This window comes from Ptychodera flava, chromosome 1, assembly GCF_041260155.1.
Source record: "Ptychodera flava strain L36383 chromosome 1, AS_Pfla_20210202, whole genome shotgun sequence".
Taxonomy (NCBI): domain Eukaryota; kingdom Metazoa; phylum Hemichordata; class Enteropneusta; family Ptychoderidae; genus Ptychodera; species Ptychodera flava.
This window is the reverse complement of record NC_091928.1, coordinates 1259782-1281531: the sequence shown is the minus strand read 5'-3', so window position 1 is coordinate 1281531 and position 21750 is coordinate 1259782. Positions and strand designations below refer to the sequence as shown.

At 38.5% G+C, this 21750-nt stretch overlaps 1 protein-coding gene across 2 annotated transcripts in view; it reads right to left on the bottom strand.

Moving 5' to 3' along the window:
• LOC139116119 (N-acetylglucosamine-1-phosphotransferase subunits alpha/beta-like) overlaps positions 1–21750 on the bottom strand; it is a 119580-nt gene that overhangs the window by 14914 nt on the left and 82916 nt on the right. For both annotated transcript variants that reach the window (XM_070678776.1, XM_070678700.1), the window contains exon 26: positions 13157–13247. In XM_070678776.1, the coding sequence (XP_070534877.1) occupies positions 13157–13247 (91 nt within the window). The remainder of the gene's footprint in view (positions 1–13156; positions 13248–21750) is intronic.

Here is a 21750-nt window from a genome sequence, read left to right as displayed (position 1 = left end):
CAGCACTGATTTACATTTACAAACTATTCTATGTGAAGTAATTCTTCAAATGCAGATACTATGACAGAAGAGTTCAGCACTGCCAAGATATGAGTATTGCACACTGAATTTTGAACCAGAGTTATGAAAATGACTGAACTGTGTCACAATGTTTCTTTTTATTAAATTAAATCAATCGTTTCATTTTTATCTAAGATTGTAGAGACTAAGTTAAGGATATTAGTAACTTTAAACCAGGAAAAAATACCAATAAGTGGAAAGGATCAAAAGAAATCAACTTATTTCTTTACATATTACAAATTTAAACCAGAAAGTAACACATAATTCTAATCTAAGTGATTTAAGGCTACTTTTACAAGCTTACTTGTCAATGTTTGATGATGGAAAGAAACACACAATATAACTAACTTAAACAATAATCATAAACATAGGGCCAAAGTCCCTGAAGCTACTATAGACATGGATACAAAATTAAGCATTTCCTGACTGTATGAAATTATCTCACAAAGGTCATCCTAGGGACTTGTAAACCAAATATTAAAGCTGTCTGACCAGCGGTTTTGAAAAAACAAGCGACTCAACAGTCGACAGAGCTCTGCTGTGTTATGTGACACATGTATTGATAAAGAAGGTGGATATCTTAGATAGCTCATTTCAGGATGGCCTGACCAAAAATGGAAAAAAAAATTCCGTAAAAATACAGATTTGCATATTTCATCACAATTTGAACAAATCTAAGTTGGGTTATCCCTAGGGACCTGTATACCAAATAACAAAGCTGTCTGACCAGTGGTTATGAAGAAGAAGATTTTTTATCAAAAACGCCCTTTTTGGCACTAATTTGCATATTTTCAACAATACCAAAACATAATAAAAATATTAGTTTCTCAAAATCATATATTTTATCCACACAACAAATATCAAATCAGTAAGTACTGCAGTTTTCAAGATATTTGAGTGGACGGACGCTTCACAAACGGACATACATACATACATACATACAGACATACATACAGACTGATGGTGGACGCTGGACGGATACCCATCCAAATAGCTTCTATAGTCTATATTAGTCTATAGTAGCTAATAAACGAGAGTTAATTACATTCTAATTAAAGTAAACAAGACTTGCTTAAATCAAGATTTCGGTCATGAAAAAACAGCATATCTGTCAGGTTATAAGTATTTTCATCCTATTAACCAAGCACATTTTAACTTTCAAATTAACATTGTAAGTAAGTTCTGTTGAATAAGTTGAGACTGTACGTACTCAGAGAAAGCACACTGAAGAGACAAATGTTTGAAACTTAAGAAGTTCAAGGTCATCAAAAGCATTATAAGGAATCATGTAACACTTTCATTGCACTGTTTACACAGATTGCATAACTGCTATAAATAGCACATGAGGAATCTTACAGCCCAGCTTTACCATAAAAACCCTATCACTTTGACCACTCTATTTTTTTCCTCAAAAAGTAATTTTATTTTATCCTTACCAAGTCAACCATAAATGGAAATTAGAACTTTCTCTATCTCTATTTATTTGACCACCCTATCATGACAAACTATTAGATAACATACAGGGCACAATAAATGACTGTTCAAAATATGTCAAAGTTGGGATTCAGGAAAGTTGCCTTTACGTGTTTTAATCCTCCAAGATGATAAGCATTTCACTATGAACTGTCAAAAAAAGTTGAACTTTCTGATAATTCTACACTAAAATTATTTTGGCTTTGATGCATTTCCTAATTAATTCAATTATTTAAAATCATATTAATTATTTTTTTCTGGGTGAATTGATAGGGTTTATACAGTACAAGAATTACATACAATGTAAGTCAAATTTTGACCAAAAATGACAAAAAAATTCCTTAAAAATACACATTTGCATATTTCATCACAATTTTAACAAATCTAAGTTGGGTTATCCCTAGGGACCGGTCTACCAAATAACAAAGCTGTCTGACCAGCGGTTATGAAGTAGAAGATTTTTTACCAAAAACGCCTTTTTTGGCATTAATTTGCCTATTTTCAACAATATCAAAAAATCAAACAAAATAGTTTCTCAAAATCATATTTTCCATCTACACAACAAATATCAAATCAGTAAGTACTGTGGTTCTCAAGATATTTGAGTGGACGGACGCCTCACAAACGGACATACATACATACATACATACATACATACATACAGACTGACGGACGCCGGACGGATACCCATTCCAATAGCTTCTATAGACTATAGTCTATAGTAGCTAAAAAACCACGAATAAACCTCAAAAGCAACAAAATTCCAAGCATAACATTACACGATTGTTCAGAATGTTCATTTACAAAGTTCACTCAAAATGTACTTTGAAAACGATAGTATTTTGACAGCTGTTACCGCGGCTACTTTACTGGTTACTAAAAGTCTGTTGAAAAAGAGTACTAAATATCGTTGTTTTTTAGGTCAACAAGTGATTGAATCAAAAACAAGTGTCATGAAACAGTAAAACAACAACTGATAAATAAGTAACTTTTCTCAAGAGTAACTTGAAACGCCTCGCCTGAAAGAAAATTTCATCCCGTTTCACAGAAACTGACTGTGTATTCGAGCGCCACGGCAATAAACGAACGGTCGGGGAATCCCAACGAAAATCGCTCACACGTACGTACTCGTCCAAAACATTGATTGTTCACTTTTTAGCTGCATGATTCACTTACCAAAAATATTTTTATTTTGTAGATAAATAATTGAATTTCTATTTTTTTATTTCATTTGTTGATGAAAAGTCATTTTAATGTTGTTAGATGCTTTAAAAATTCCAAAACCTGCTAAAAAACGACTATTTGGTTAAAATTCAAACGAAAAACACGAAAACCAAGCTCGAATCATGGGCTATTTCTGTATGAATACTCTCAGTCTCTACTCTTGCCGATGCACGATTTTTCATTTTTTGCACCGAAATTTTTCACTCATTTTCGTTGATATGACTTTGAAACTCCAGGAAGCGATTGAGAAGAAAGGTTCACCTTGAATTATTGAGGTTTTTGCTGATAATTTGCCAAATTAAATGAGAAAAAACACTACGAAAATTCCCACACGCTTACACACTAAGCGTTTCAGAGGCCTTTCATGTTCGTGTGGTAGATAGAACATGTGATCATGGAGGTACACTGAGGTTTCTTGCACGGTCGCGCCGATGAAATGGGAAGCTGAAATTTTCGCTCGTAATTTTGCAAACGAAATCGTAAATCCACTCAAAACTTCGTATTTTTTTTTACATATTTGAAACCCATGAGGAACGTAATTCATTCTCCCCTGCACAGTGAAAAGGAGATCGAAATGACATGCATGTCAGACAAAGACCAAACGCACGCAAGATGTCCGTCCACATCCACCACTCTCGTAATTTACACTGACAGAACAAAACGAATTTGATCGAGCATGGACATTCTAACGTAAATGCATCATTGTCTATCGCATTTTCATGTAAGCCAATACACTCAAACGTACGCTCTAAGTCCAATTATGATGTCAATTCAACACGATACTATTTTTGCTGATAGTGAGTGTGCAGCGCGAATGGTATGCTATAGTCGTTAGATAACACTGAACATGTGGTGTGACAAAATAGTTTTACGGAAGTGGTGATCACGTGGTGTGACAAAATAGTTTTACGGAAGTTGTTGACGGAAATGACGTCAATTTTGCCTGTCCCAACCCTATAAGCTTCCTCAGTTACGTAACTTCGTCGCTAAAAAGGCAAAAGTCATTCCAATTTTCATTGAACTGGGATGGGTGAGAGGCAAGAGCATAAATACACTACACTCTTTTCAAAGACTTATAATTTGCACTTCAAGGTAAGTTTAGACAAATTTTTATGCTTTTTCATTACACTCTGTGTATCTACCAAACATTGCTGACTACCAAGCTGGGCGGAATGAAAATAATGGTAGTATCATCAAGGTTACCTTCTACTGCTGTGAAGCAGAACAGAGATTAAGGCTCACTTCAGAAGTGCAGGGCTTGACAATTCCTATCGCCCGACGCCCGGAACAAGTGAAATTTACGTTTGGGCAAATCAAAAATAAAATCTGGTCGCCCGCCAGACAAGTTGTTTATACAACTTCTGGCGCACGTGTCGCCCAATTTGCGTTGTCGTTCACACAAAATAAATGTCAATCACTGACTTTTTTTAGATACAATTGTGACGTTCTTGTGCGATTCACTTGCCGACTCACAAAATGTCGCAATTTTTCGATGATCGACATGAAATTGTTTCATCGTCCAATTAAAAAAGTCGCTTAAAATTTGGCGTAAACAGCATTTCTTTGTTGTATGCTGACTGCTCCGCCCCAACAAATTAGGTAAAAAATTGCAAAACCCAATCATATTGCTTATCGGCGATCTACCGTGCAGTACTTCAAAATCATTTATGCTGCCTCGCGAGGTAGACGAACATTGTTGGCAGATAGTTTGTGGAGTGATCGCTGTAAATATGAGTATTTTACGGTAATATTTCCACTGACGCAAACAAGGCATTGTGCATTTTCGCGAGCCAGAGCGTAATTTCCGCTCCGCAGACCTATGCAAAAATCAAGCAAAGCTGTTGCCGTAAAGAGGCGCCTAGTTTACGACGATGGGCATTGTGTAACTCTGAGAAACGACGTTGTGATGATTTACGACGGCGCCACGAGGGCCAGCGTGAGTGGGATCGTCTGAGAATCGACGACTCGATGTGATGATTATAACGATGTTTCTGACAAAAGATCTAAACATAAGCATTATGATGAGGAAAAACGCCGTAGATGTTATCTCCCGAAATGGAAAGCACAGTGGCCTTGGTTGAAATATGACGATTCAAAAATGTTCAATACGTCGTGTCTCAAATACCCTACCATTGCCAAACCATGGAAGTACTAGGTAGGAAGAGACTACCTCCATGGCCAATCCAAGCGAAATGCTTTTCTTGACGGATGCAACATGTTTCGCGTTGAATCGTTCAGGTCTCACAAGTTTAGTCAACCCCATTTGGACTTTTGGCGCATCGCAGATGAGATAGTGACGGGGACAATGATTGTGGAAATTTTGTGGGTCCCGCTGAGCCCGGGCGCTGAGCCCAATACGGTTTCACTTGCCATAGCTCTGCATGGCAGGGCTGTGTGTTACCAGCGTTATACGGCCTCCCACCACAGGGGCCGTATAACGCCGGTAACTCACAGCCCTGCCATGTGGTGGGAGGCCGTATAACGCCGGTAACACACAGCCCTGCCATGCAGAGCTACACTTGCCAACACCCCGATCGCATGCACTCGCAATGCGTGAACCGAACGACGACGACCAGCGACAGAAACTGACCAATCTTTTTACGACGGCATTTTATGCTTGCCAAACACGGGAAGCCGATGTATGATATGTACCTTCAAATTCAATGTTTTGTTAGCCCTGCGTACAGGTCTGTGTGTTCCCGGCGTTGTACGGTCTCTATTGGCGGAGGCCGTATAACGCCGGGAACACACAGACCGTACGCAGGCATACTTCGATGTAAACTTTTGAGAAAAATCGGCGTCAACATCGGCGAAAATCACCAAAATAAGAAAACCCTGAAAGCCGCTACGGAATTCGTTGCAAGTATTTGGTCTTGATTATTACAAATGGAGGACAAGTAAAATTTTTGAGAGGACAAGTGAAATTGAAAATCCACTTGTCCGACGGACAAGTGAAGTGGAAAAAAAATTGTCAAGCCCTGAAGTGTCTGTATGTCTATGGTAGAACTTTGTGAATGTTGTACTATTTGACCAATCTCCAAGTTGCAGAATCTATGCTAAAGTCGCTCCTTTGTTGAGAGCTGCTGAACAGGCTGCTGCTCTAGTACTGTGTGCCTTAAAACGACCAGCATCAATACCAGCATTGGCCATAACTGTTCACACCCATCTGGCTATTGTCTGTGATGTGACTGGCTGAAAACTGATAGAGCGACCATTGAAGTTTGGAGCTGTGTGGATCCACCATTGTAAGTTGGCATGTGCCTCTTGATTCAGACAGATCTGAAGATCCCAAGAATGTTCCAGTAGACTGTGGTTTAACTGCTGTTGGAGGGCACGATAGTGTGCTGCTGCAATCTTCATTGCTCCCCTCGCATCCTCTATCAATCCTAGCATCTGTGCTATTTGCCTGAGGGATACTAAGCGTTTTGCTTGCATGGCTGTGGCCATTGTAGCTATTTTGTTGAGTTTTCCCAACGGTACCGACACAGTCATGTCTTCTGTATTGTACAGACGGCCAAGGTGTAGAAGATGCTCTGTTGGTACCAAATGAGACTTGCCTTCATTGGGAATGAACCCAAGCTTGCTGAGCAGAGACAGACAAACATTGGTGTTTTGAAGACACCCCTCCTCACACTCCGCTTTGTTGCACACATCGTCTATGTAGCTGCTGCACACAATTCTGTGTTTCCCTTACATGTGCCTCTGGTACTTGTAGCACCTTTGTAAAGATGTGAGGAGCAGACGTCAGACCGAACGGGAGACATGTATACCTATACCATTGGTTTTGCCACTGGAAACACATACTTTCTGTGATCTGGGTGTATGGGTATCATATGATAGGCAACTGTCATGTAATCGTTTTGATCCAAAACCTCCTAAATACAAAAGGATGGCCTTCCATGTGAAATTTTAGTTTTTTTATAAATTTGTTCAACTCCCTCACGTCTATGATGACATGCATCCCTCCAGATTTCTTTGGAATTGCAAAAATCCTGGACAGAAATTGGTCTGGATGTGGCTGTACTGGCTCTATTGACTGCTTTGACAATAGGAGCTCTATTTCTTCCTGAATATTCATAAATTCTGTCTTTGAACATGCAGTTGACACCGGCTTGGTTACCTGAAAAGGGGTATTGGTTAGCTGAACCCTGTAGCCTTGTATGACTGGTAAAATCCATGAACTGTTTGTAATCTTTTTCCACTCGTCCACAAAATGCTGGAGTCTCCCTGCATGTGGCAAGTTTACAAGTGGAAAATCATTGTCAATACTCCTTTGTGGGCTTACCTCTGCCACGACCTTTACCCTTGCGGGAATCATAGTCTCTATCCTGCTTGCCCTTAACCCTTTCACCACCATGGTTTCTCCCAAGACCATTGTTAACATGGTCATTGTGGACCTGTTTACAGGGAATTGGGGGATGAACAGGTTAAAGTTGTACTTTTTCTTCTGGTCATCATAGGAAGAGTAGAGTTTGTTACTATATGAGAGTCTCTTCCTATCATCATATCTACGTTGAGACATTTCTCTTGTTTCTGTGACACTGCGAAAAGCGTTCACCGTCTTCTTGGACTCATTGATAGCCTTGACCATATCACCACCAAAGAAACCTTTCATGGTGGGCTTTGCTGTCTGTAGAATATCTTTGTACTCTGGGCAAAAAAGAGGCTTCATTCTATCCTGCCGTAACATTGCCATCATACAACTTGATGTTGTGATCATGAGTTGCATCGGACAAACCAGATTTAATTTGCTTCTTGATCTCTGGAAAATTGTCAGGTTGAAACTGAGAAGAACACACAAGTTCCAACACCTTAATACCAGGGTGCAATGCCGAGTGCAAAACCTGGTGGGTCTTATAATAGGGTCTGTCATAATTACGAAAATTTGGTGCACTGGACCGGATTATTGCTGGCGCAATAAAACTTGGAACACCAAAGTCCCTATATACATAGAGAAACCGCTGGCAATATCCCTGTATCGGCAAGTGATTAACCAACAGCGGTATCGCTAGTGCATTAGATCATCTTACAGTTTGTTTATCAAAAACACTGTGGGGTGCCCATGCTGTGTCTCATAGACAAAATACTGTAGCAGAGGCCATTCATTTTGCGTGAACGATGGTACAATAAAGGATTGGTGTTGAGTAATAGTTACGTTGGTAAATTTCAATGACCAGGGGGAACCTACATCTGATTTTAATCAGATTTGCCTGAAACCAACTCGCCCGTTGTTTCATCGTCGTAAAACACGTGCCTCTTTATGGCAACAGCTTGGCGCTACCCGTTAATTTTTGTGTAGGTCAGTAGAGCGGAAATCATGGTCTGGCTCGCGAGAATGCCATTGTTTGAGATTATACGTTTGTACCACGTATAGTCCGTGGGCTGGAGGGTCCCACCGTGCACCCCCCCATATACCTACTACATGGGTATTTTTTTGTTCTTTGGGATCTGCTGAACTAGAAAAAAGATGTTAACATTGGATATTGTGGGATGCACTACCTGTCTGCACTGGTTTTTGATTTGCATGTACTGCAAAAAACGGCAAAAAATGGGTAGGGGTAGGGGGTACTATATCCTCCCCTACATTAAGTAAACTGGCATGAAATAGTGCAAACCTTACATTTTAACTATATACTACTTCTCTGGAGTCAATTTTGAATTGCGTGTATCTGTATGGGGTGTGCAAAAACTAGGGGTAGGGGTACAACATTCTTTCCTTGATGAAGTAAACTGGCTTGAAATGCCACATACCTTTTGCTAAAATTGGTGTTATTTTGCTAAAATTGGTGTTTTTCTGAAAGAGCATCATCTGAGCTTTCCAAAATTGTAAGGTTTGTGCTATTTCATGCTAGTTTACTAGGGGAGGATATAGTACCCCTTACCCCTACCCATTTTTCGCCATTTTTCGCAGTACATGCAAATCAAAAACCAGTGCAGACAGGTTGTGCATCCCAAAATATCCAATGTTAACATCTTTTTTCTAGTTCAGCAGATCCCAAAGAACAAAAAAATACCCATGTGTAGTAGGTTTAAGGGGGGGGGTGTTGCACGGTGGGCCCCTCCAGCCCACGGACTAGTACCTTGTGTTGTAAATTCACCCCCCCCCCCCCCCCCCCCCCCCCCCGGTTGTCGAGTGGGTCTGTATAATATCAATTATGGGTGGTAGAATCGAGACTGTCTATGATTTTATCAATTGGAACAAAAATATTTCAAGAGATTGACTAACGCAACCAAAATTTTAAGCATTTTCTTCAACTTTAAAAAATAAGTCATCGCCTTTCCTTGACATCGCCGTTTTCATTGAAAATGCTCCATAAAATTATAAACGCTCAGGTTATTGCCTTGGTCGTACTGCCTGAGAGATGGCTACTTCTTTAGCTATTTTGCCAACTGTTCCTTTCAGTGCACAGTGCAAGTTTGTTTACGTTTGAAGGAAAAACATATCGTTGCCTCGCCAAACAAATTGAATTCAAGCGAGTTGGTATCAAGTGAGCTGAAATCGGGTCAGATCTTTCTGGGTGGTTTGAAAAGGTACCCGTTTTGCACAGGCTAGATTAGAAGCAAAATGTAGGTTATCAACACCATTGATGATATGCCTTTTTTCTCACCGTGTTGTCTTATTTCTCTGTAATTTTTTGGTGATGGCGATTTGAAATTAGTAATTTCTTGTCCGCTGATCGTGGCGATTTGATGTAGCTCTCAGAATTCGAAGTATGAAACGTCGACGTCACTGGCTGTGGGCCATGCCACGGGAGATTAGAAAACACATTTTCAAACTTTGGGTCAAACCAAGTTTACCTTCTGGATCGGATACGTTCAGGTCAAAAACAAACTTTGCCATAGCGATTAAAAGCTGCAGGATTTCAGTGTTCTTTGCAATTGATGATATGCTTGAAGCAGTTTTATTTAGACTGTCCTTTTACATCGTACGTTTCTTGAGAATACCATGTGCCCACTTCAATTTGGATACCCCTATGAATAATGATATCATCTGTATGGCGCACGCAAATAAACGTAACTGAACTATGACTTCTTGTGTCATGTCAAGGCCGAGACTCGGACAGGGTGTACATACGTACATCACCATCGCCTTTGCCTGTGAGTGGAGGTGTTCAGAAATAAAGCCGCGAAAAAGTTCTGGCTTAGACAATATCTACGGTTTACTTTATTCGTCAAAATCACGAAAGCCGTCGATGACAACTGTAGAGGTTATGGCCGACAGTTGAAGGATACTTGTAACATAGATTCCCCACCACGCCGTGCGCCAGCAGCAACAAGTCGGACTATCCACGCTTGCACAGTATTTAAACTTGATAATCAGCTGATACACTGAAATTGTCCGAAAACCGAAACCTTGCCAATATTAGTTCTCACAGAATTTCGCTACGACATGTCGGATAAAAGAACGTTGAAGCCTGGAAGTTTTACCTAGCAACTTACATCGGTGCACGGCTGATAACGTACCAGTACCATTGGTTATTTACACAACCATCTATTCCTCACTTAGAATACACATCTACTTTAAACCGGTGGATAAACCGGTTTCGGAGAAACGAAATTAGAAATTTAGCGACTTTGAATTTCACTCAAGGAAACACTGTCGGTTAGACGGGAAATTGTTGAAGTACATGCTCGAGGTTAAAGATGACATCGCAAGATGGGTGGAAAACGTGAAAAAGATTCATGTACAACATATAAGAAAGAGACGCACATTGTAAACCTCGACGTAAGCTGATCACTTTATAAAAATGAAAGTTAAAAGTACAGATTTAACCTCAATGCCAGGCGTAATTTACAATTTTTGTGAGATAGTGGAAATGACGGCATTTATGATGACACGCCTGCACAACGAAACGAAGCCAAACGATAGCGAGCTCCATGACAGCACCTACCGTTTTCTCACCTGCTCTTTTCTTCACTTTGAGGAAAGTCTGTCAAAATGGTTGCTTCAACAGGTTCCCTGCTCATCAAAATTTACCAATATAACTTTACTCAAAACGTCAATCCTTTCTTGTACCATCGTTCACGCAAAATGAACGGCGTCAGCTATGGTGTTTTATCTATGAGACACAGCATGAGCACCCCGCAGTGTTTTTGATAAACAAACTGTAAGATGATCTAATGCATACCGCTTTGGCTAATCACTTGGCAATATAGGGATATTGCCAGCCATTTTCCTATGTATATAGGGACTTCGGTGTTCCAAGTTTTATTGCATCAGCAATAAACTTCCGAGTGAAATTGGCATTTCTTGCACTTCGAAAGATACCAACTTGTCCTCCAGCACTAAATAGTTTTGTTGCAAATCCTGTAACTGTTTCAGAGACAACCACTTATTCACTCTTTGCAATAACCAGTCCATCGAAGTCTGACCAACTGGCCAAGTTACTGGACCGAAATATGGTCAGGCACATCATCAAAATATGGCAACTAACTCACCCTCAGCTGTCATCCCCGATGCGGGTGCAACTGTTGCTTGAAATGACTTAGGAAAATCCTCTCGATAATAGTCATCTGAACCCTCAACATAATCCTATTCAGTTTCATACTCACTGTCAGAATCATGAGCAGTCTAATGACATGGAGAAAATGGCGGAGACAATTCTGTTTACGGAACACGTAACCAAATGTGCCGCTAGCGTAACTAGTACCACACACCTTTTCAGTTTCTTGACCGGCCGGAACTTGCGATGCAAAGAACTTAGTCGCCTGGCTGGCTTGAGTCTGACTCACTAGTGGAGACATCTGTCCCGCCAGTGAGCAAGAATGTCCATTGTGGAACTAATCGACGACAATTTTTAGCTGGACCAGGATCTGATGCTAACTCCTACGCTACAACGTCGGATGCCATATTGACCTCATCATCTAGTTGAGAGTCCTGGCCTATTTTTTGTTAGTCTGTAGCGTTGCTAATATCAGCCTCGCCAACTGCTTCTGTGCGAACAGCACTACTGGAGGACTTTTGCTTCTTCTTCCCAGTCTTAGACTCACTCATACTCGAAGGTCAAAAAAGGAACGGGGCGCCAGAGACATGAACTTTGCTCTGTTGCGCATGAGAGTGGAGTGACTGCAGCTGTGCAGGGCACCCCTATTAGAATTCAGTACTCAGTACTTGGGAACAGCACCATCTATCGGTGAAAGTGGGAAGGCAATGTTTGGTAGATACACGGAGTGGAGCATTATGAAAAAGACATATAATCAGATCACAAGTCACTTTACTACACTTTGAAACCATATCATGTAAACACAACAGACCATACCATGTAAGTACATCAGACCATACCATGTAAGCACATCACACCATACCATGTAAACACATCAGACCATACCATGTAAACACATCAGACCATACCATGGAAGTACATCAGACCATACCATGTAGGCAATCACACCATACCATGTAAACATATCAGATTAGCAGCCTAAAACAAAGGCTTGGTGACGCTAAGTGTTGTGTGCAATTGAAGGATGGGTAAAATAGATAATGCAATACCAAGATGTCTACATCAGCACAGCATAAGTGACTTAAGGATAGCTGCATCCTGAAAGGGGGTGCCCTAATTCAGTGGACTTACAAACTAGATTTGTGTTACTACACAAATCTTTATTTGCTGGAATGTAATCACCAAATGTATGATGTCATAGCTCTTTAACATTTATGCATGCAGAACGATATGACTATTGTACACAACTAGTCGACTAAGAAAGCGTATGCTCTAGATTGTTCTTGTTCAGGATAGTAACTGGAAAGGCCAATACCTTGATCAGACTATACTTCTTTTGGTATTCATAGAAAGAGTGCTTAGTACATGTAGATTCTTTAAAGGGACAAAGTCGGCCATTTTTCATGAATTTTGTTTGATATAAGATACTACTTATGTTGTTTGACATGTCGAAAGATACTGAATGAATAGGTGACCAGGCATATATTCGACCCAAGTTTTAGACATGATAAACTAAACCATCACGAAAATGAATTAATGGTCGTAAGAAAATGAATTAATGGTCATGACCATTAATTCATTTCCGCGATGATTTCATGTATCGTGTCTAAAAACGGGGTCGAACATATGCATGGTCACCCATTCATTCAGTATCTTTCAACATGTCAAACAACATAAGTAGTATCTCACATCAAAAAAAATTCATGAAAAATGGCCGACTTTGTCCCTTTAAAGATTTAAAAATATGCAGTTACTGTAGTTTCTCATCTATAACCCTGTCTTCAAAATAAACTCAATAATTATCGGTAGAAACCCACCTTTGGCAACATTCACTCTCGATAGATATGACAACTATGAAAAGACTGAACTGTAGAGTAATATTCTTTCAGTGCAAAAACAAGTATGCCTGGAATTTTTAGCTTTCACACAAAGTAAAATAGAGAATAGTAACTCACCTGATTTGAACAGAATGAAGCAAGTGTAAAGATGATAAGACACGCCAATGAAAGATGTGTCCAAAATTTTAACCAATCTCTATATCGCCTCCTGAAATGCCATAGAAATATACTTTATTCAATTTATTTCTCTTTCATTTGAGGATATTGACTGGTTACGAACCCAGTGCACGGCATATTTTTTGGTAAATATCATGTGAAAGGTACTGCATATTATTACACACCTATGTCTGTAACCTATGGAGTTTCGTCATACGGTAAGTTTCGGTATCAGAGGACGCGGAGTCCATTAACTTTGACGCGGAGTACAATAACTTAACGTGTTACTGTCCGCTTTTTGACCTTTGACCTTAAAACATCTTTACATCAACACGAGGAAAAAGAAGAGAATATTTTACATTTTGTACAAAAATATATACTTCTTAACATTCAGTACTTCCCAAAGTAAATCCAAAACCAGTGAATTTGAGTGAAATTTTGCTGCTGACGTCAAATTTCTACCATGTGCACTGCGCAGTGCGGGTTGAAATTTCATTCTGTGCGCTTAGCGGACGTGCTGAATGCGTTTTCAGTCTGCTCGCGATCGCTCAGTGCAGTGCGCAAGAAGCATCCAAAAAACGCCTAAATTTTGACTTTTTTCAGGTAAAATTGGACTAAAAAGGTGTACAATAATAAGGTTATTCACAAAATACCGGGATTTATGTCCTTGTACATCGTACCCTACGGTAGTGTCTCGGACAATACCTCCGTTGCATGATATACTCGGACATAAATCCCGGTATTTTCTGAATAACCTTATATTATTACACACCTACATCTGTAACTTCTGGAGTTTCATCGTGCAGTAAATTTCTGTTCCATGGATGCAGAGTAATATATAACTGTGACCTGCCACCAAATAACTTTGGATGTTATATGACCTTCCACCTCTGAGATGTTTCATGTAAACACACAGAAATTCTAACGCAATCTCATATTCACTTTGACAAAAATAGCTTCAATGATGACACTGTGCTCCTCAGTGCATTTAGCGGTAGGGATGCAAGGAGAGAGGTTTGGGGAATGTTGCTGAGAAAGATGCAAAGAAAGGGTTGAAATGTGAAACTGTAATAAAACCTATTGTTTTTTTAACAGTGAGCGTCCAGCTTGGTAAACATGCCATCTTGTACATGAAGGCAAAAAACATAATTTTCACATGTCCACAAAACTTGGAATTTGCATAGATGTACATAGATCATCCAAATTGATTTATATGCAAGATTTTGAATGTTCCTTGCTACAAAATTCTGACCCAATTGAATTATAACAGGAAAACATGCACGCATGATTGGACAGTGTGGACTGTGTATTGGATGCACTACATCTGCCGAGATGATGGATTGCCAGACGACCTCACTGCATCAAAGAACTGTAGTTTAAAACGAAAAAATAATTCTAAACAAGTCATTGACAATTGCTCAGAATTAGATATGCACATAATTAATGAGGTACAGTATGTGGCGTCATAAGGTCTCCCATCATACCAGATATGAAGGGTGTGGCACTTGTGGTTAGTGAGCTATGGACAAATATGTATATTTGAGGTCAAAGGTCATTGAGGTCACGTGACATTTTGTCAAAAAAATTGTATTGCTAAGTTATCCCTATATACCAAAAATCAGACCTCTAGCTCTATTGGCTCGCTCAAAATTAGATATGTGCATAATTAATGAGGTATAATATGTGGCGTCATCCCATCATACCATATATGAAGGGTGTAGCACTTGTGGTTACTGAGTTATGGATAAATACGTATATTTGAGGTCAAAGGTCACCAAGGTCACGTGACATTTTGTCAAAATGTCTGAGATATCTGTGTGAAAGGATGGACAAACGGATAGACGAACGGACACAATGACCCGGACACCATGACCCAATCTATAAGCCCCCTGGACTTCATCCGTGGGGACTAAAATCTGTGTCAATGCATCCTTTTTGCACTAGTATACGATGAGAAACTAAATTTTTATTTTTCTTGGCCTTATACATGGGCGTCTACGGAGAACTGACTTATACATGGGAGTCTATGGAGAACTGCCTTTACATGGGAGTCTATGGAGGACTGCCTTATACATGGGAGTCTATGGAGAACTGCCTTATACATGGGAGTCTATGGAGGTGTAAACTAAAAAGTCCTCCAGGTCTAACACAGCCAAATTTGATCGCATTGTGAAACAAATCGACGTGCATCTGTATGGGGTAGGGTACTATCCTTGTGCAAAGTTTGAAAGAAATTGACCAGGGCACTGCGTGAACGGACGGACGGACGCACGCACGCACGCACGGACAGACGGACATGACCCAATCTATAAGTTCCCCCAGACTTCGTCCGTGGGGACTGACAAACTTTCTTCGTGTCATTGATGGCCTTGATTTTCTTTGGATATTGAATGGACACATTTATTAAAGACGTCACTTTAGCTTGTCATTGACAGTGAAATGATTTTTTGCAGAAACTTGATCGGTCCAGCCAAGTACATATGCTTACTCATAACAGCTGGACTGCGATGATCACAACACTGTTTTGAGTTATTCCGATACAAAATTAAAATAATTTTATTAATATGTCGCATTGACTATAAAGTTGCAAATGTTTCCTTGGGTGTTGAAACATGTTAGCATAGTGTACGTGTTACAAATCAACACACCAAACAGCAATGTTCATGTAAGAACAACCTGCTTGATTTCCATGGACTTTCTGGTCCGCCCATCACACTGTTATGTCTGTTTCCCCTCTAGCTTCTGAAAATTCTTGGTAAATTTACAAATTCAGTCTCAAAAGTTTTGAGTAAATTTCAAAATTGATTGTATTAATTAAATTGGCAGAGATTAACAAATTCCTTTCGATGCCAATACAGCTCATCTCAGAACCGGACATACTTATATACACACAAGATTTGGCAACACCCTGACACTTAAATAATCTTCAACAGCACTGATTTACATTTACAAATTATTCTATGTGAAGTAATTCTCCAATTGCAGATACTATGACAAGCATAACATTACATGATGGTTCAGAATGTTCATTTACAAAGTTCACTCAAAATGTACTTTGAAAACGATAGTATTTTGACAGCTGTTACCGCGGCTACTTACTATAAAAAGTCTGTTGAAAAAGAGTACTAAATATCTTGGTTTTCAGGTCAACAAGTGATTGAATCAAAAACATGTGTCATGAAACAGTAAAACAACAACTGATAAATAAGTAACTTTTCTCAAGAGTAACTTGAAACGCCTCGCCTGAAAGAAAATTTCATCCCGTTTCACAGAAACTGACTGCGTAGTGCGTATTCGAGCACCACAGCAATGAACGAACGGTCGGGGAATCCCCACGAAAATCGCTCACACTACGTACTCGTCCAAAACATTGATTGTTCATTTTTTAGCTGCATGATTCACTTGCCAAAAATATTTTTATTTTGTAGATAAATAATTGAATTTCTCAGTTTTTTATTTTGTTTGTTAATGAAAAGTCATTTTAATGTTTTAAGATGCTTTAAAAATTTCAAAACCCGCTAAAATGAAAAACACGAAAACCAAGCTCGAATCATGGGCTATTTCTGTATGAATACTCTCAGTCTCTACTCTCGCCGATGCACGATTTTTGCACCGAAATTTTTCACTCATTTTCGTTGGTATGACTTTGAAACTCCAGGAAGCGATTGAGAAGAAAGGGTTACCTTGAATTATTGAGTTTTTTGCTGATAATTTGCCAAATTAAATGAGAAAAAAAACACTACGAAAATTTCCACACGCTTAGTTACACACTGAGTGTTTCAGAGGCCTTTCGTGTGGTACAACATGTGATCATGGAGGTAGCAGGAGACTGAGGTGTCTTGCACGGTCTCGCCAATGAAATGGGAAGCTGAAATTTTCGCTCGTAATTTTGCAAACGAAATCGTAAATCCACTCAAAACTTCGTATTTTTTTACATATTTGAAACCCATGAGGAATGTAATTCATTCTCCCCTGCACAGTAAAAAGGAGATCGAAACGACATGCATGTAAGACAAAGACCAAACGCACGCAAGATGTCCATCCACATCCACCAATCTCGTAATTTACACCGACTGAACAAAAACAATTTGATCGAGCATGGACGTTCTAACGTAAATGCATCATTGTCTATCGCATTTTCATGTAAGCCAATACACTCACACGTACGCTCTAAGTTCAATTATAATGTCAATCCAACACGATACTATTTTCGCTGATAGTGAGTGTGCAGCGTGAATGGTATGCTGTAGTCGTTAGATAACACTGATCACGTGGTGTGACAAAATAGTTTTACGGAAGTGGTGATCACGTTGTGTGACAAAATGGTTTTACGGAAGTTGTTGACGGAAATGACGTCAACTTTGCCTGTCCCAACCCTATAAGCTTCCTCAGTTACGTAACTTCGTCGCTAAAAACAAAGTGTACAAAGACCAGTAAAAACCTTTTGACTTTAGGTGAATTAATTCTATTGCACTACGGTCACTTCACAGAGCAGATTGGAGTTTCTTTCTGATATACCAGATGAACATCTAGTCTCACTGTGATTGGCACAATGTTCATTCAAGGTATCCAAAAAACACAAAATTAAACTTTGCTTGAAAGGCATATAATAATATGTTTATTAACAAATATTGGAATGTATGTTTGTTGGTCCTTCAGACTAAGACTATTCAGGCCAATTGGTTAAACATAGGGCCAAAGTCACTGAAGCTACTATAGATATGGATACAAAATGAAGTATTTCCTGACTGTATGAAGTTATAAAGGTCATCCTAGGGACCTGTAAACCAAAGTTGTCTGACCAGCGGTTTTGAAAAAACAAGCAACCCAACAGTTGACAGAGCTCTGCTGTGTTATGTAGAAATAACTTTTTGTGACACATTTATTGATGAAGAAGGTGGACACTTTTGATAGCGCATTTCAGGATGGCCTGACCAAAAATTGCAAAATTAGCTGCAAAAATACAAAATTGATGATTTCATCATAATTTCAATATATTACATTAAGACAAAGCCTAGGAACCTGTATACCAAATATCAAAGCTATCAGATGATTAACTTTTGAGAATCAAATATTTTGACCAAAAATGACAAAAATTGACCCAAAAATACAAAAATCGAAGATTTCATCAACTTTCAATATATCACACGAAAACAACCCCTAGGAACCTGTATACCAAATATCAAAGGCATCAGACAAGTAGTTTTTTAGAAACACATTTTGTGACCAAAAATGGAAAAATTGCTCTAAAAATACAAATCTGCAGATTTTGTCATATATTCAATATATCATATTAAGTTCATCTGTAGAAACCTGTATACCAAATATCAAAGCTGTCAGATGAGCGCTTTTGATAACATAAAGTTTTGACCAAAAATGACCAAAAAATTCCTTAAAAATACAGATTTGCGTATTTCATCACAATTTGAACAAATCTAACTTGGGTTATCCCTTGGGATCTGTATACCCAATGACAAAGCTGTCTGACCAGCGGATATGAAGAAGAAGAAGATTTTTTAACCAAAATGCCTTTTTTGGCACCAATTTGCATATTTTCAACAATATCAAAAAATAAAAAAAAAACAGTTTCTCAAAATCATATTTTTCATCTACACACAAATATCAAATCAGTAAGTACTGCCGTTCTCAAGATATTTGAGTGGACCGATGCCTCACAAACGGACATACATACGGACATACATACATACATACATACATACATACATACATACATACATACAGACAGACTGACGCCGGACGGATACCCATCCCAATAGCTTCTATAGACTATAGTCTATAGTAGCTAAAAATTGAGTTCAATTCATTCAGATCCATATTGTCATGCATGCTGGTAAACAACTTGACTAACTGGAAAAGGAAAAATAAAAGTTTGTTTCTCATCCTTGCACGCGCGCATAATTCAGACCAACCACGTCAACTTTTTTTTTCCTGCTCAGGAGGAAATAAAATGAAGAAAACCTGCTAAAATACATGACAATAGAACATAACACAGTGCTGTATAAAACAGGACTGTAAACAAAATAACTGACACTAACATTCCATTCAGAACTGTACACATATGTCACTGTACAGTTGTATTATGCTCTCAAAACTGTGTATTGCTGCAGTAAAAGTCAAACCGCAAAAGTGCTGGTACAGTGTATACAAAAATACTAAAGCAACATTACTGTGCATTTATCTCTCCAATGCATTCCTGTGCTGTTTTCATGTTTTTTGCGTGTTCGAGTGGTTGAAGAATAAAAAAAAATTGCAGAAAAAAACCTGTGTCACCGCATCATTTTTGCAATATGTCTAGGATGAGAAATAAACTTTTTTATTATTCTTGGCCTTATTTTGAATTTTTGTAATAGCACAAGCAGCAAAAAGAGATAAAAGAACAACAATTGTACAATACATGGCAACATGATTTGACTCTGACTCCATTGCAATGTCTAACACAGTTGCTAGTGATGGCATTATCTGCTGAGCCATCACAGATGAACTTTACATTTCTTTTCCTTTGATTTAACCCTTGGCACCCTGACATCCTAGTGACCTATGATATCGTACAGACATTTATTTCCAAGCCAGGTTCAAAAGGTTAATCATAATGATCGTAGAAAAGAGCTGTTTGTATGCTTCCTCATTTGGTCTGCTGAAATCGAAACAATTGTTGGAATAGCACGGGATAACACTAAAACACTATAAAGTAAGGGGTAATACTAAAACACCTTTATATGTATGTTTGGGGAAATCAGTTCTGATTTCTGTTTTACCATTTTAGCTTTGCTTTACCCTTTTGGAGCAACATGATTCCTTACGATGTTTAAGTTTTTTACACTTTGATTTTTGCATTGAACAGTCAAGGTCAAATATTATACGATTATTCACAAAAATTCAGGATTTATGTCTGATTACATCTTGCAGCAGAGGACAATACCGAAACGTACAATATATGAGGACATAAATCCTGGTATTTTGTGAATAACCTTATTATTATACACCTTATGAGTCAAACTTAACCCAAAAAAGTCAAAATTAAGGCATTTTTTGGATGTCCGTAAGTGATTGTGAGCAGACTGGGACTGTGAAGTACTGAATGTTAAGAAATATATATTTTTGCATAAATGTAAAATCTTCTCTTCTTTTTCTTTGTGTCGACATAAAGGTGTTTTGAGTTCAAAGGTCAAATAGCATCCAATAACACCTGAAGTTATTGTACTCAGCATCAAAGTTATTGGACTCAGCATCCTCTGATCCTGAAACTTACTGTATGACGAAACTCTGTGGGTTATAGACGCACTTGTATAAAAATCAAAGTTACTTATTTCCACAACAAAATGGTTCATATTGGAGAGGGGTGACTGATGTACAGGTGGATTTTAAATTGAATTGGCAAAGAATGCTTTGTGACAAGGCATGCAATATTGATCACCATAAACACTGGAAAGTAATCTAGGTCGTTCATTTCAAGTGATGTCGTGGCAAATACTCAAAGCAAAATTTTGATCTTACTTTTTTCTATGCAAACTTTTACTAAATATTGGAATCTGGCAGTGTGCAACATCTTGCACAGCAGCTGAGACTTTGAAGAACTCATTGAAAAGTATTACTTTATCTTAGTGATAGCCATAGTGGAGTCACGGTCAACTACTTGCTGATGAGATTTTCTCAAAAAAGTCTATTTATATGAAATTTCCACCTGCCTAGAGACCGAACAAATGTTGACTTCTATTTCTGGTCACAATCTGGGTGAAAATGAAACCAAGTTGCAATGACCATACACTACTGAATGACATAAGCTTGCATCTTGATTTCCAATTGGTTAAAACTTATGAAAGATGTGCTGATCACATATATTGTTCAAAAAGACAATACACTGATTATTCACTGGGGATTTTAATCAGGTCAAATCTTTCTCATCATCAACAGTTTTCCATGCTTATTACAGGGAAACACTCTGTGAAAATGTACTTGTTTTTTGTTTGGTTGTTTGTTTATTTTTTTTGTGGAGGGAGAACCAGATATATATCATGAAACAAACTGGTTGTTAAGATAGAGGATAAACGACATAAATCCAGCATATATTTTATGACGGTTTGAATGGCAAACCTCTTGATCCTGCAGGAAAACATTCACTCTCAGATTGCATGACTGACGTAAATTTTGAACACTGGAAACATCATATGCTTTAGTATTGTCCAAGACACTATGTGTCTCTGACAATAACTTGGCTATACAGTTTACTCAGACATAATTTCCAGTATTTTGTGGAAACTGTCAAATGACATTAGCATTAATCCGATGAGTCTAGTATGAAGACAGTGTGTTGTAAAACATACTGACATCTGATGCAGTCAGTTACGATGATACATTAAATCAATGACAACAATAGTAGAAGATGAAAATCAATATATATATAACAATGCTATCAACTATTAAGGTGATATGCGCCTCGTAAGTGAAAGACTTAAACTTTTGCTCAAACTTTCCTTAAGGAATCATTCAACCATTCTCTTTCAAAATCAAGAATAAAAATCAGGGGTCACTGTGCC